General features: G+C 49.3%; 1 protein-coding gene across 5 annotated transcripts in view; it reads right to left on the reverse strand.

Annotated features, from left to right (window-relative positions):
• The window catches only part of L3MBTL3 (L3MBTL histone methyl-lysine binding protein 3), a 1,294,236-nt gene that overhangs the window by 745,054 nt on the left and 535,487 nt on the right, over positions 1-13,695 (reverse strand). For all 5 annotated transcript variants that reach the window (XM_069622999.1, XM_069623001.1, XM_069623000.1 and 2 more), the window contains one exon: positions 1,412-1,547. In XM_069622999.1, coding sequence (XP_069479100.1) covers positions 1,412-1,547 — 136 coding nt within the window. The remainder of the gene's footprint in view (positions 1-1,411; positions 1,548-13,695) is intronic.

Here is a 13,695-nt window from a genome sequence, read left to right on the forward strand (position 1 = left end):
TGTTTTCTGGACTCAAGGGTTTTGTTCCCTGTTTTGGGTATTCCCAGTTGGGTTATCTTGTTTTTGTTTGCTTTGCGAGGAAGAAATAGAGATATGTGTGTGTACTGTTTTGTGTGTTCCGGCGGAGGTGGAGTGCCGGTTAAGGGCTGTGTTGTAGTTCATTTGGTCGATTACGTTATAGTGGGGTAAGTTTGAGTTGCTGTAGAGGTACTGGTGTTTAACGGTTTCTTGCGGACGTACTTGCCAGTTTACGTGGTGGCCACGCGTTGGGGGGCAGGTACGGATTTAGTTGCCATTCTCTGTGGTGAGGTTTGTAGGTATTCTCCTTGTGAGGTAACGGGGGATCAATGTGGTTTGTTTGGTTGGAGTTAGTGGGCGTTCCCCGTTTGATTGGTTTGTTGGTCTTCTTACGGGGGGAGAAGTGTTATGATGGGTCCAGTGTTCTCGTGCGTGCAAGCTGATAGAATGTAGGAGTGTGGTGACGTGACGGGGTTCTTTTAGTGGCCGTTGATATCAGTCTTTGCCGGATGGGATGCTGGTGCTCTCGCACAAGGTTTATCTTGTAACTGGAATAAATATGCATGAACGTACTGGAGGCTTGTGTACGACTCATCTTTAATTCTAACAATATCCATATTAAACTCCCCCACAGAGTCCAATTGTTCAAGTGGATATAGGTGTGAATTCGGCACGTGATACTACTCACTGCCAGACTATACTTTAAATTCGGCCACCAACTTGGCCTCATTCTCCACATGGCCTGTGTTTCTGGTAAGCATTTGTGGATCCTACACATTTGGGTCGAAGCGAGTGTGGCAGCACAAGATTGTGGGAAGGCCAGGCACACTGTGCTCACAATCACTTCATGTAACTGGATGTAGGTGTCCTTATTGCTATTCCAATGCTTGTGGAGGCCTGCTGCAGCTCCCCGGACCACGTTGTCCACTGTCCCAAATCTGTTGTGTTCTCCGTAACGTGATGTTGTCCTACACTGCCCAGGAGGATTGGGCCCAAAGTGGTAGACAAGTCCTTCGGGCCTACATCACAGAGCGAGTGTCAGTCCCTGCCCCCAAGGGTCACCCCTGCTCAATCCTCTAACTTCCAGCCTCTGACATTTTTACACCACCTAGAACAGTTACACCAGTGATGACCATTGACACAATCTTCGATGCATACCCGCTGTCCAACAAATAAAGCCAAAGTGCTCAAACGTTCTCATTTCAAGTGTGTGCATATCATTCAGTTCTTATGTTCTTCTTCACATTAAGATTTACTAAATTTAACCTATTCCCATTATATGCAGGTTCCAAATTTCTGAATATTATACAAGTGATGATTCATTCATATTACGTTGCTTCCTGCAATCAATGGCCCTGCCAGATTTCAGTGACTGGCCGATTCAAAGACGTACCTTTCGGAGGAAGCAGCTTTCGCCCAGTTTTCTCACACCAGCCCACTGGGTGAATATCTGAAGAATCTGCATTAGTCCAGAAATCGTAGCAGTCGGGGTAACCATCAAAATGCAACCTCATCCTGTATCCGTGCACCTGAAGAGGAATTAAGGCAAGGCATCACTCTTAGCCAATCAAAAATCTCAAACACTACATAATTAAATACTAGAAGCCGTCTGAATCCATGCCATTGGCAGAGATAATACATTTATCACACCACTTTCGACAAGTTACTGTTCTCACACTTCAGCAGTACACCACACAACTTAGTCCACTGCCCTAGACAGACGGCCCTTTCCAGCGTTCGGAGTAAACCTCACAAATTACTACCCTGAAAGAGAAGCACACCCTAGTCTCTTGCAACATGCTCACAAAATCTTACCATCTTGAAGAATCCTATCGCAGCCTTGAATTTCCATCTAACAAATAAATCACTGCACAAAAGTCATTAAGCGCCCAGATGCCTCAGGGCTTGGTGCGCTTTACAAATTAATAAATAAATAAAAACAAAAGGCTCTTGTAGGTCTTAATTGCACACCTGTACCCTAAAGTATCTTAATACCTAGAAACATGATTTTCCCGCCCACCTTCCAAAAACACCACAGCACCCAAGACTAACAACAATCAAAAGACATTTACAAAATAAACTATTACACGACAAGAATGTGCTAGTGACAGAACAATATTCAAGTACAGTCCAGCTACTGTAACTGAAGTAATGTTCTATGGTAGAGGTTTGTCCATGATTTAATCGAATCAGAAATGTCAGAGGGAGAAAACACCAAAAGCCATTTGAACGAAAATGACTTTCGTCCATTTCTCCCACAGACATTTCTGGTAACCCACATTACTTAACTTTTGGCGGCACACTTTGCTGTGTGTCGCTGACTCACTCCTCCATCCCTCTGCAACACTGGTTCCCTTCACTTAGGTGCAGTTCCTTTTTTTTTTTTCTTTTTTTTTCTACTGTTTCCCTTTGAAGCCAGCACTGCCAAAGTTTACCAAGCAGTATATTTTCAGTGACACAGAAGTGTTTGGTGGCTTGTTTACATTGTATTCAATGGGCAAAGCTCGAGCACTGGCATCATATCATAAAAAAAGAACCAGCTAATATGTTAACTGACATTATCTCTGGTATGCCATGAACATTGTGGTAAGGAGCTATGTTGTTGCCAAAGCATTTGCTAGAACACAGCCACTTCCTGCTGAATGGTTTCATGCACTGGGCATGGTGATACGCCTGGTTTGTCCCAACATCGCTTTCATAAGCCCTTGTCGGGATAGCCAATGGGGAGGGATTATCGGAGTCAAAGTCCAAAACATATAGAGAACCATAGGTTGAAGACTCCCAATCTAGAAGCAGAATTTGCAACAGCAAAAAAAAAAGCAGACGTTCTGGTTTGCTATGCACAAGTAAAGCATCTGCCTACCATCTGCAGGCCTTTCTGCATAAACACGTTTAAATCTCTTTCATAAACATTTAATTAAACACTACCACAGCTCTTACTGGCTAAAAGTGGAGGGAATTTATTAGGTTAAAAAGCAATTTTTCACTCTACTTTTCTTGACTCCTTTAGTCCCCTCGACCTTTTGGGCATACAGGGTTTTTATTTACAAAAAATTTAAAATGCTAAGTTTGACCATGGCAAATTGATCGCCTTGGTAAAATCACTGTTAATTTTGCAGAGATTAAACTACACAGAACCAACCACCTGCTGGCTTTTCAGTATCCCAACTTAATTTTGCTGACAGGAGATGTCTACTAGGGATCACCTGAAAGCTGCAACTGTATTTTGAAGTGCGGTCCTAAATAGCCCATTTGGCTACCAGGGCAGACTATGACAAAATGGCCTCATTTTGTCTGACAGTGAGTCTCCTTCCCTGAAAGCACGTTTAGTGCCACAGGGTGGTTGCAGCTTTAAAAGTTATTTAGCTGCACAGCGGAGCAGCCTTTTAACTTCACCAGGTAAAGGAACAAAGTGACTAAGAAGGGTTTTAAGCCACGTGACGTAGCCATTTTGTTTTAGTTGCTCTTATTGGGCCTCATTACGACCCTGGCGGAAATCCAAAAACGATGGCGGAAATGCAATACCGCCATCGAATAGCGCTCGGTGCGACTATGACCCGTCACCGCAAAGTACGAAGCCATTAGCGACACCGTAGTGAACGCCAACGCTAACTGCACCAAGCACGCGCGCGCGCGCCATGCCAAACCGTAAATACCACCATGGCGCAAGGGTACGCGAATTCCGACCCTAGCGGACATGTACCTAACGCCATCAAGCACGGCGGAAAGCACCATACCGCCATGGTGAGAAGTACGGCATCGCGAATCAACCGTAAACGGCCCCACTGAGTGCCTGTACACCGCTCCCTGCCCACAAAGTACAACTCCCCGTAGGTGCAATGAAGTCACAATGCAACCATAGAAATGTACAAGTCACCCATGCATGACAACGAACAAAAGAAACACAAGAGGGGCCAATGGGAGCTGCAGGGCACAGATGGCACGAATACAGAAGCCATCCCAATGGACATGACCACAGTCCCCCACCAAGAAACGCACGCAAACACAGGCACCTGTGACCAGCAATATTCCGAAAATCACATCATTCCACCAGTCCACCTGGCTGACCGGCATCTGTTACACAAAACCCAATCCCCCGCCCCTGAGCATGACAACATTCAAACTGTCATATTGGCAGCCCCCATCCCTGACCTCACTGGGCTTCGTAGGCAAACGCGCCCAGCACAGTACCACGCAACCAAACCCCGAAGCTGGAACCCAATGCAGATCTCCTCACAATACATCGCCCCCCAAATAGGCATATGCCACATCACTTGCAAAGAAAAACGCTACACGGGCCAAATCAGAAAAGAAATTTTATGCACATCAAAGTCACCAAGCCCATACAGCCATCAGGCCATGAACTCCAAAACACTAATCACCATTGTGGGCTGCATCCGCAAGAAATGACCAGCCACTACCTGTGTGTCGCCCTGTTCCCCCATGGTACACAGAGCCACATTCACGTACGAAAAGGCAACATGGAAGCGCACAGAACCGCAGGGCCGACCCAATGGGGAGGCACTAGTCCAGCTGAAAGGCCGAAATGTTGCTCCGAGCCACCAGTACTGCGTAAGGGCATGTGGGCCATTGGCGATCGTCCCATAAGATCGTAATGCTGCTCCACTGATTAACACGAAGCAGCAGGTGTCGGGAGTAAAATCCATCTGCAGGAGTGGCATACAGATGGCAGTGGCAAAAGGGGAGGAGATACCTGTCAACCAAAACAAAAGAACAAGAACAGAATGGCCATCAGAACTACATTCGAACAACTCACTTCAATGATCACACGAAATCCACAGCCATATGCATGCTAGCCCACTCAAAAGCATCATCACCACCCCAAAACCACTTGCGACTCATAACCATCTATATCGAGGTGCAAACACACCATCACAAACGAGTGTACCTGTGCATGCGTCTGTCAAAACAGAATCCATCAGATGGGAATGTTAACGTGCATGGACACAAGTGTCTGAGGGCGCCTCGAGACAGGGAGGGCTCAACAAGGCCAGATAGACGATGGTCCCACTATGGCAGCCCTGCATCACATAGCGTAGGGGAGGCGGATAGATCCCAAGAAGCCCTGTACATGGCAAATTCTGTATCAAATCACCTGCCCATGCATCCATTCATCATTCCCTCATCCCGGGATCAAAACGCCTGAATAATTACTCACATAACATTAGAAACATCCATTGAGTCTGTGCGTTATGCAGCCTGCTAAATCCACAGTGCCCCAGCCCGTAATTCCAGTGTTGTGAAGTAACATGTATTTGGGAACGGTCGGCCTCATCGCCCACGTAGCTATTGCGCATCCCAAACTATTCATATCAATCATTGCCCCCTCGCCATGGGCCCTGTCTCAAGGACATTGAACAATAGAACGTTACATTTGCAGTCAGACCTGTGGGCATCTCCTCGCCGCTAGCTGGAAACCGAAAGCGCCGCCCTTCGAATTCCTCATTTGCAACATCACGTCGAAAAGGCATCTGTGGCCGTTTGAAATCACTAATTATTCCATCGAGTGCGGCTGTGTGTGAAAATGGCAACTGCCTTCACCCACAAATGGGACGCCCCGCCCGTCGTTGCAACTCGGTACAGTGATGCATGAGGGCCCACCGTTACTCGAGTACTACGTTCCACTGACCCTTCACAAGTCTGTTCGCGACTGCACAGATAGTATGGGAAACAATGGGACCACAGCAGAATGAACATATCAACCAATCTTACACGCCCATCGGGTACAAATACATGATTGCAATAGCAAGATACCATTCCCCGAATTGCAGCGTTGTGGGCGGGACGTGCTCGGCCAAAGGGGAGAGCAGTTTGCACAGGTGGAATTAATCACCACAGGTGGAGGCCATACAGCCTGGAAACACATAAATTGCACAGCCAGTCTCCTCCCACAACCACACCGAAATGCTACCGGCAGGACTCGCGAAGTTGGCCCTGGGGGACCTGATAGCACTGCAAGTGCTCCGACTCCAAGAGGAAGACGAACACCAACTACAACCAGCCGCACGGAGGAGACGCAGGAGGAGGAGGAGGGCAAGGCAGGGCCAGCAAGGGCCGCCAGCACAGCCACTACCACCACGCAGGCAGCCCGCAATCCCACGCCTCCGAGCACATCCGTTCAACCTCACTGATGAGCAGATCCACACCCTCTACCGTCTGGACCGGGACACCATAGCCGCCATTGTGGACATGACACAGGCTGACCTTGTCAGCATGATAGATAGCCCAACCGCCATCCCACCCCTACTGAAGGTGGTGTCTGTACTACACTTCCTGGCCACAGGCACCTACCAGCACACAGTCGGGCAGTTGCATGGCATTTCTCAGCCACTGTTCTCACGGACACTATTGCAAGTGCTCGATGCCCTCCTGCAGCACGCAGACGACTACATCTCTCTACCACGCTCGGAGCAGGAAATTACCAACACAAAAGTGCGATTCCATGCATACCGGGTTGCATTGGTGCCATCGACTGCACCCATGTTGAATTGGTCGTGCCACATGCCATGGAGGCCCAGTACCGCAACCGAAAACAATTTCATTCCCTGAATGTACAAATGGTGTGTGACTCCAACAGGATCATTACACATTGTCGTGCCCGATTCCCTGGATCAACCCATGATTCTATGGTCTTGAGGAACTCTACAATACCACGCTACATGGAGCGACACGCAGGGAACAGATCCTGGCTACTCGGTGAGTCTCATTACATGCATGATGATGTGGGGTATGTGAATTCGCAATGACCTGGCAGGAAGGGGTGGGGTGCGTACGTATCAATGGCATTCCACATCATACGTTTCTCGTCCACATACAGGTGATGCTGGATATCCACTGAAGAGATGGCTCCTCACACCAGTCCGGAACCCACGGGACCAGCATGAGGAGGACTACAACCATGCCCACTCACGTACCCGTGTAGTCATAGAACAGGCATTCGGCCTACTGAAGGGCCGTTTCCGCTGCCTCAGCAGGTCTGGCGGGGCACTCCTGTACCGCCATGAGAAGGTAGCAAAGATGGTGATGGCATGTGTCATGCTCCACAACATGTGCGTACGTAGAAATGTGCCCATGCCCCCTGACGCAGAACTGCAAGCACCTGATGATGGTCATGATGAGGGTGGGGCTGTGGCAGCACCTCATGGAGTCTGCGAGGCACCGGAGGCCCGTGACATTCGTCAGCATCTCATTGATGTATGCTTCTAGCACTCACGCCTGGTGGCTGATACATGGACACGGGACTCGTGGCACTGCGTGTGTCTGGGACATGCACAATATGGACTGTACGCCTATGATGGCCTAGTACACAAAGATCAATGTCCACACATCTCATTGGTTTATCGTGCACTTTTAATGGCATATGTGATGTCATGTTGAACACCCTATCTACCCGCCACCCAAGTGAGCCCAACACACCCCCTCCACCCTCCTACCTCCCCCCCGAACACCAGTGTCCAAAGATGCTCATTGTCAGTGGGCTGTCGCTATTGCATGCCCCCTCTGCGGGTATCAGGGGCACCCCTGCCTGTGGAGCGCAGGTTCCTTCCAGATCTACGTTGGGGGCTGCCCTGGACGGAACTTGCAACGGATGATGTGTCTGCCTGCTCACGTCCATGCATGTCCCTAAGGGTTTGCGTGAGCTCAGTGAGCACACGGCGCACTGCGGCAAGTTCGGCACATACGTCTTTGGACGTCGCATGCAGTTCCCCCCTCAGGCTCTCGGTGCTTCTCTCAATTTGTGCCCTTAGCGTCTCTGTACCTCTCTCCATTTCTGCCCTAAGTGTCTCAGTTGATGTTTCTATGTCTGCCTTGGTGCCCCCACATTCATCGGCATGGTCCTTGAGGAGTGTGGCCAGTTGCTGCTGTTGTTCGATCAACTGGTCGAGGGACTGTTGCCTCTGCTGGGCCATGGCCATTTGCGGGGGTGTCACAGAGGGGCTGTTGTCCTCATGTTGCCTTGCCACAGGGCTTGTGGGGGATGGCCAGTCGTCGTCTTGTGGGTGCCCCTGCGTGGTATCCTCATGTTGTACGGGATGGGACCGACAGGGGGATTGGGACAGGTCATGGATGGATCTGACTTCGGCATCCCCGTTTTCTGTGTCGGAGCATGCTGCCATCAATGGGGTGTCACCTATGGTGCTGCTGCCACCAGAGGCAGTGCCTTCTGTGGCATCCATTGGGGGGACCTGTGGTGGTGGTGTTGTGGGCATGCTGGCTGCTGGGGTGCCTGTTGATGTTCCCTCCTCTGTGCTGCCACCTGATTTGTGCTGCTGCCGTGTCTTGATGCGTGCAGCTGAGGTGGAGGGTCTCTGGCCGTTGGTCTTGGCCCTCTTTGCAGGTGTGCTGGTAGGGGTGTCCTGTAGCTCGTCGTTTGGATCGGACCCTGTGGTGGAGTAAAGGAGGGCGAGGGTTATTGATGGGTCTGTGGGAATTGGAATGGCATTGTATCACATGCTTTGGGGTGGTACCTGAGGGTGATTTGGGTCGGGGCCTTGGAGGTGCTTTGATTTGTGTGTGGTGTGAGGGTGCAGTTGTTTGGCAGCCTGCAGTTAGGGTGTGCCTGCTGCACGTGTAGTGCGTGTATTAGGGGTTTTTAATTATTTATGTATTTATTGTGGGTTTTAACGTGCGCTATCAGGCCGATGTGTGTGGACGTTCTCCTGGACATGTGTTTCTGTTGCACTATGTGGACGCATGGTACTTCACATGGATGGACTGTGTGGATTTGGCATTGTTTTATCTGGCCCACCTACCTGAATCTTCGGATGTCTGCACTCCATTCTCCATCCCTCCGACTCCCTCTATGCTCTCCATTCCGATGGTGGAGGCACAGATTTGTTCCCAGGGGGTCAACTTGATGGGTGATTCAGGACCTTCCCCGGTGGCTGTGGCATTGTTGTGGTTGGCAGAGAGTATGCTGCGGACGCGTATCCGCAGGTCGTCCCATCGCTTGCGGCATTGCTGTGGGGTGCGGGGTGCGGTCCCCACCGCACTTACCCGCTGTGCCACCAGAGGCCATATGGCCTTCTTGTTTGCAAGTGCCGTCCTGGTCATTTGCGTGGAGAAGACGACGGCAGCATTCTCCTGGAGGGTCTCTGTTAGCACGGTGAGTTCCTCACGGGAGAAGTGGACCTGCCGCTTGCGGTCGCACGCTTTCTTCGCTACTTTTCCCATTTTTCTTGGTTTCGCTAGGGTGGTTGACGGGTTGGGGTGTGTTTCAGGGTAGTGATTTTAGTGGTTGTGTGGTTTTAGTGTTTTTATAGGTGTACGCCGGGATGTTTCCCGTTCCGGGCCCATGTTTTATCTTCCGTTTCCGTATATTTCCGGTCACCGTACTTTCCGGTAGGCGCACACTGCGGTGACCGCTAAGAGGGGTGGCGGTATTGCACCTAGGGCGCCGTACGGCGGCGGTGTGGGCCGTTTTGGGGTCATTTCCGCCATCGCGGACTTTGCACTTCCGCCGTGGCGTGGTGCTCGTGCCCGATGGGTCGGAATGGGCCGCACTTTGCTCCTTCGTGCAATGGCGGAAACGCTATTTACGCTGTGGCGCTCCGGTCAGTCGATTTCCGCAAGGGTCGTAATGAGGGCCATTGTGTTTTACAGTGAGGAATAGGTTTTTTGGCAGTTTGTGCATACTTGTGCTCTATCCAGAAGCCACATAGGATCCTGTGTGTGCGTGGCATGCACTTCTGACTGGATGAGGGCAATCCACATCCTTTGTGTGTGCCCAATACAGCAAAATATGGCTGGCCAGTCCTGATTGGATGGGTGCCAAAAATGTGAACAGTGGCGGATGAGGAATGAAAGACTAGGGTAGCACTCAGGTCTGTGCGCATGTATCTGCAGGAATCACGACCATTACTCACAATCTAACTAGAATCATGTTTGGGTAGCTGAAGTAGAAGATGTGGTCTTGAAGATACCAGCTCAGTGTCCCTCTTGCTTCCTATTCTATTTAAGGTGAATGTTAGTGATTTTAGAACCAGCCCTTGGGAGAGTTTTGAGAGGCCAACCTAGTTGGTGAACAAGGTTATAGACTCTGAGCTGGGGGCAAATCCACCACGATTTTGCCGATTTTCGATGCTATTACCCATTGGGCCCAATGGGGAATGGGAAATTCCCGAATGGGCCCAATGGGGAATGGGGACTTACCATTCCGCTAAACCGGTGATCCGGCGCTAATAGTGCTGGGGGGTTTGGCATTAGGGCTAATAGCCCCGGCAGTAATACCCAACTAGTGATGAGGCCCTTAGTCTTACTAAACTCTCACACGGTAATGTAGGCAGCGCAGTAAGGCAAACTTTAGGAAATCAAGGGGTAGTGTAGAAGTATGGCTAACACTTGGAGACAGCCAAGTAATGAAGCAGCACATATATACCATTTATTAGGCCTTAAAAAACAAATGCAGGTAAAGCTTACTACGCAATGAAAAACACTCCTATCTCCAATTTGGTGGTACGAGGGAGGATCCCCTGTTGAAATCCTTCAACGATCTTCTTCTGGATTTGCCCCCTGAGGCATGAAAGTACGGCCTGTGCTGCTGAAGCGTGCCTAGGGCCCGGGCCGTCTCTTTGTCGGTCTTGATAGCCTGCAACGACTCGTCGAGAGCCTTCCCGAAGAGATTGCTGCCGGCAAAAGGCATGTCCAGGACCCTCGTCTGAACTTCCTGCCTAAAACTGGTGGCTTTTAACCAGCCACAACGACAGAGGCAGACAACATTCCCCATCTGTCGGAACCTTGTGTCTCCGATGTCCAGGGCCACGGTGATGGCATGGTCCGATGCCACCTCGCCCTCCTTGAGAATTTCCAGCGCCTCGACCCGCTTGTCGTCGGGGAGAAATTCCAGCAGCGGGGCCATCTTGTAACAGAGCTCTCTGTCGTACCTGGCCAGGATCGCGAGAGCATTTGCTGCTTTGACCGTCGTCACCGCCGAGTAGATGACCTTTCTACCTGTGGCGTCCAACTTCTTCCACTTGCTGTCCAGGGGAACGGAGGCCAAAGACGATTGGTTTGAGGACTTCTTCCTCGCAGCTGCGGTGACCACTGAGTCCGGGGATGGCTGCGAACAAAGGCACTTGGGTGCAGACTCCAGCACCTGGTATTTCTTTTCCAGCGTATCTCTTTTCGGTTATGCCTTTTGGACTAAAGAATACACCTGCTACATTCCAAAGGATGGTGAATCATGTTCTGAATGGGATGGAGGACTTCTGCATGGCATACTTGGATGACATTGCAGTGTTCAGCCGTACTTGGAAGGAACATATTGACCACTTAGGTATTGCAGGCTCTTGAGCATGCCAATCTGATCATAAAGGCAAGTAAATGTCAAATTGGTCAGATTAAAGTGGTCTACCTTGGACATTAGGTAGGAGGAGGTGAAATCAGGCCATTGCCTAGCAAGGTACAAGCTGTACAGGACTGGGCCAACCCTACTACTCAAACTCGAGTGAGAGCCTTTCTCGGTCTCACAGGTTACTATAGGAACTTCATTGAGAACTATGGGACCATAGCTTCTCCCTTGAATGTGATCTTCTCACCCAAATTCCCCAAGAAGGTCAGGTGGAATTAGGAGTGCACAAAGGCATTTGAAGGACTTAAGAAAGCCCTTTGTCAAGCTCCAGTCTTAAGAGCTCCTGACTACAACCAATCTTTTATTGTACAAACGGATGCTTCCAATACAGGTATAGGTTCAGTTCTGAGTCATCTGGATGAGAAAGGCAGGGAACATCCAATCTGCTTCATCAGTAGGAAACTGAAGGAACCTGAAACAAGGTGGGCAACCATAGAATGTGAATGTTGTGCTATTGTGTAGTCTTTGAAGAAGTTTAGACCATACTTGTATGGATCTACTTTTGTAGTTCAAACAGACCACCAACCCTTGAGATGGTTAATGCAGATGAAGGGGGAGAATCCTAAATTGTTAAGATTGTCAATCAGCCTACCGGGGGTCTGATTTTACCATAGAACACAGGTAAGGGAGTAATCACCAAAATGCTGATGGTCTCTCAAGAAAGTTTGACTGACTGGAGTAAGTAGATTCATGCACCGGGCGGATTAAAACTTTCTCTCGCATAGTCTGCGGGGGGGAAGAGCGTTAGAGAGAATTCTCCGAAATGTGCCAATTCCCTCTACCTAGAGACCCCCCGCCACTTTGCTGTATTTTGATGGCTTGTTTTTTTTTACCTGGAGAGAGTGAGACCCCTTTTCCCACTCTCTTATGTATTTTAATGCGATTTTGTACTCTGTTTCTTTTGCTTATGGAATCTGACAAACTCCATAGGCATCATCTTTTACATTGTGTCACACAGCACCTTCAGTGCAGTGATACAGGAAAGTCTTTCAGATTTCCGCAAGGTTTAAATACCTTCTCTGGGATTAACTACTGTTACCCAGAGCAGTAAAGTGAAATTGACTTTACTTACATTTGTAACTTTCTAGACCCAACACACACTATCTTACAATAGAGTGCTGGAGGGGTTACTTAGTATCCCCTTTGTCTAGCTTCTCATGTAACATTTTTATGTTACTCTTTCCTCGCTGAATGGCTGGTGGCAGTGGTTTACTTTTCACTAACATCATGGGATTTTACAGTGGGCTGCGTTCGCAGCCACGATAAAGTACCCATGGGTGCCATTTATGTCAAAATTGTCCTGGTCTTCTTTAGTCGCCATTTCATTGTGGAAAGGTCGGTCCTCCTTGATATTTATGCTGCGCGCCAAACCATTTTTGGTCCCTTTGTTCGTTTTGTCTTTGACAGGCTTCACGAGTGAAACCCGCCTCTGGCTCTAGAGTGACTGGCGGGGACAGGAAGTGAGGGAGGTGCCCAAAACTCCCTGTGCTTAGTCTCGTAGGAGACCCAAATGCACTCTGTAGTGATTGGCCGGCTGACTGTCCGACAACGACAGCCACCCTGCTGGGTGACTGACAGCTAGGTTGGAATTAATGGGAGCAAGCTGCATAAAAGTCGAGGCATTTTGGCTTGGAAGGCAGAGTCGACAACTGCGGCAACTCCTGGACCGTTGGTTTGCCCAGTGAAGCCCTGCTGCTGTGCTGAAATTCCAAATTCGTATCGACAGAGAAGCTCCTGCAAGGACGACTTCTTTCTTTGAGTTGGTGGGACCAATCAACTCCAAAGTAAGCCACCTGGACATCCTCTCGGAACTGGTTGAATTTCCACAGAGTTGCTGCTGGAAACCGAATCGCCAGAGAGAGGAACACCAATTTGTGTGCGTTGCTTTTAAGCTTGCGAGCGGTGACCCTCCCATTGCAGTGCAGGAGTCCCCAGAAGTCCTCTTTCTTGTCCCCACGACTGAGGCCCAGGAACAGCAACATCTGCAGAGCTACACAGGAACTGAAGTCATCTGCTGCACTTTTTCTTCAATCCAAAGGTACTGTAAAGTCTGAGAGAACTTACCTCTTGCTGTAGAGTTGCTTGCATCTTCTACTACTCAAATGTCTAACATTGATTCTTCTTTTTCTTCTAAGACTTCTAAAACATTGTGCAAAGACGTTTCTTACTTACCTGCAAAGAAGTGCTTCAGCTCAAAGATGTTTGCTGATTGACTTTGGCTTAGCCTGTTCCACTGAACAACTCTTATTGGGGTATCTGAAAGTATCTGCCTCCTTCAAAATATGTGTGATATCTTATATGTTCTA

Source organism: Ambystoma mexicanum, chromosome 11 (genome assembly GCF_040938575.1).
Source record: "Ambystoma mexicanum isolate Mex_15411 chromosome 11, UKY_AmexF1_1, whole genome shotgun sequence".
In the NCBI taxonomy this organism is placed as follows: domain Eukaryota; kingdom Metazoa; phylum Chordata; class Amphibia; order Caudata; family Ambystomatidae; genus Ambystoma; species Ambystoma mexicanum.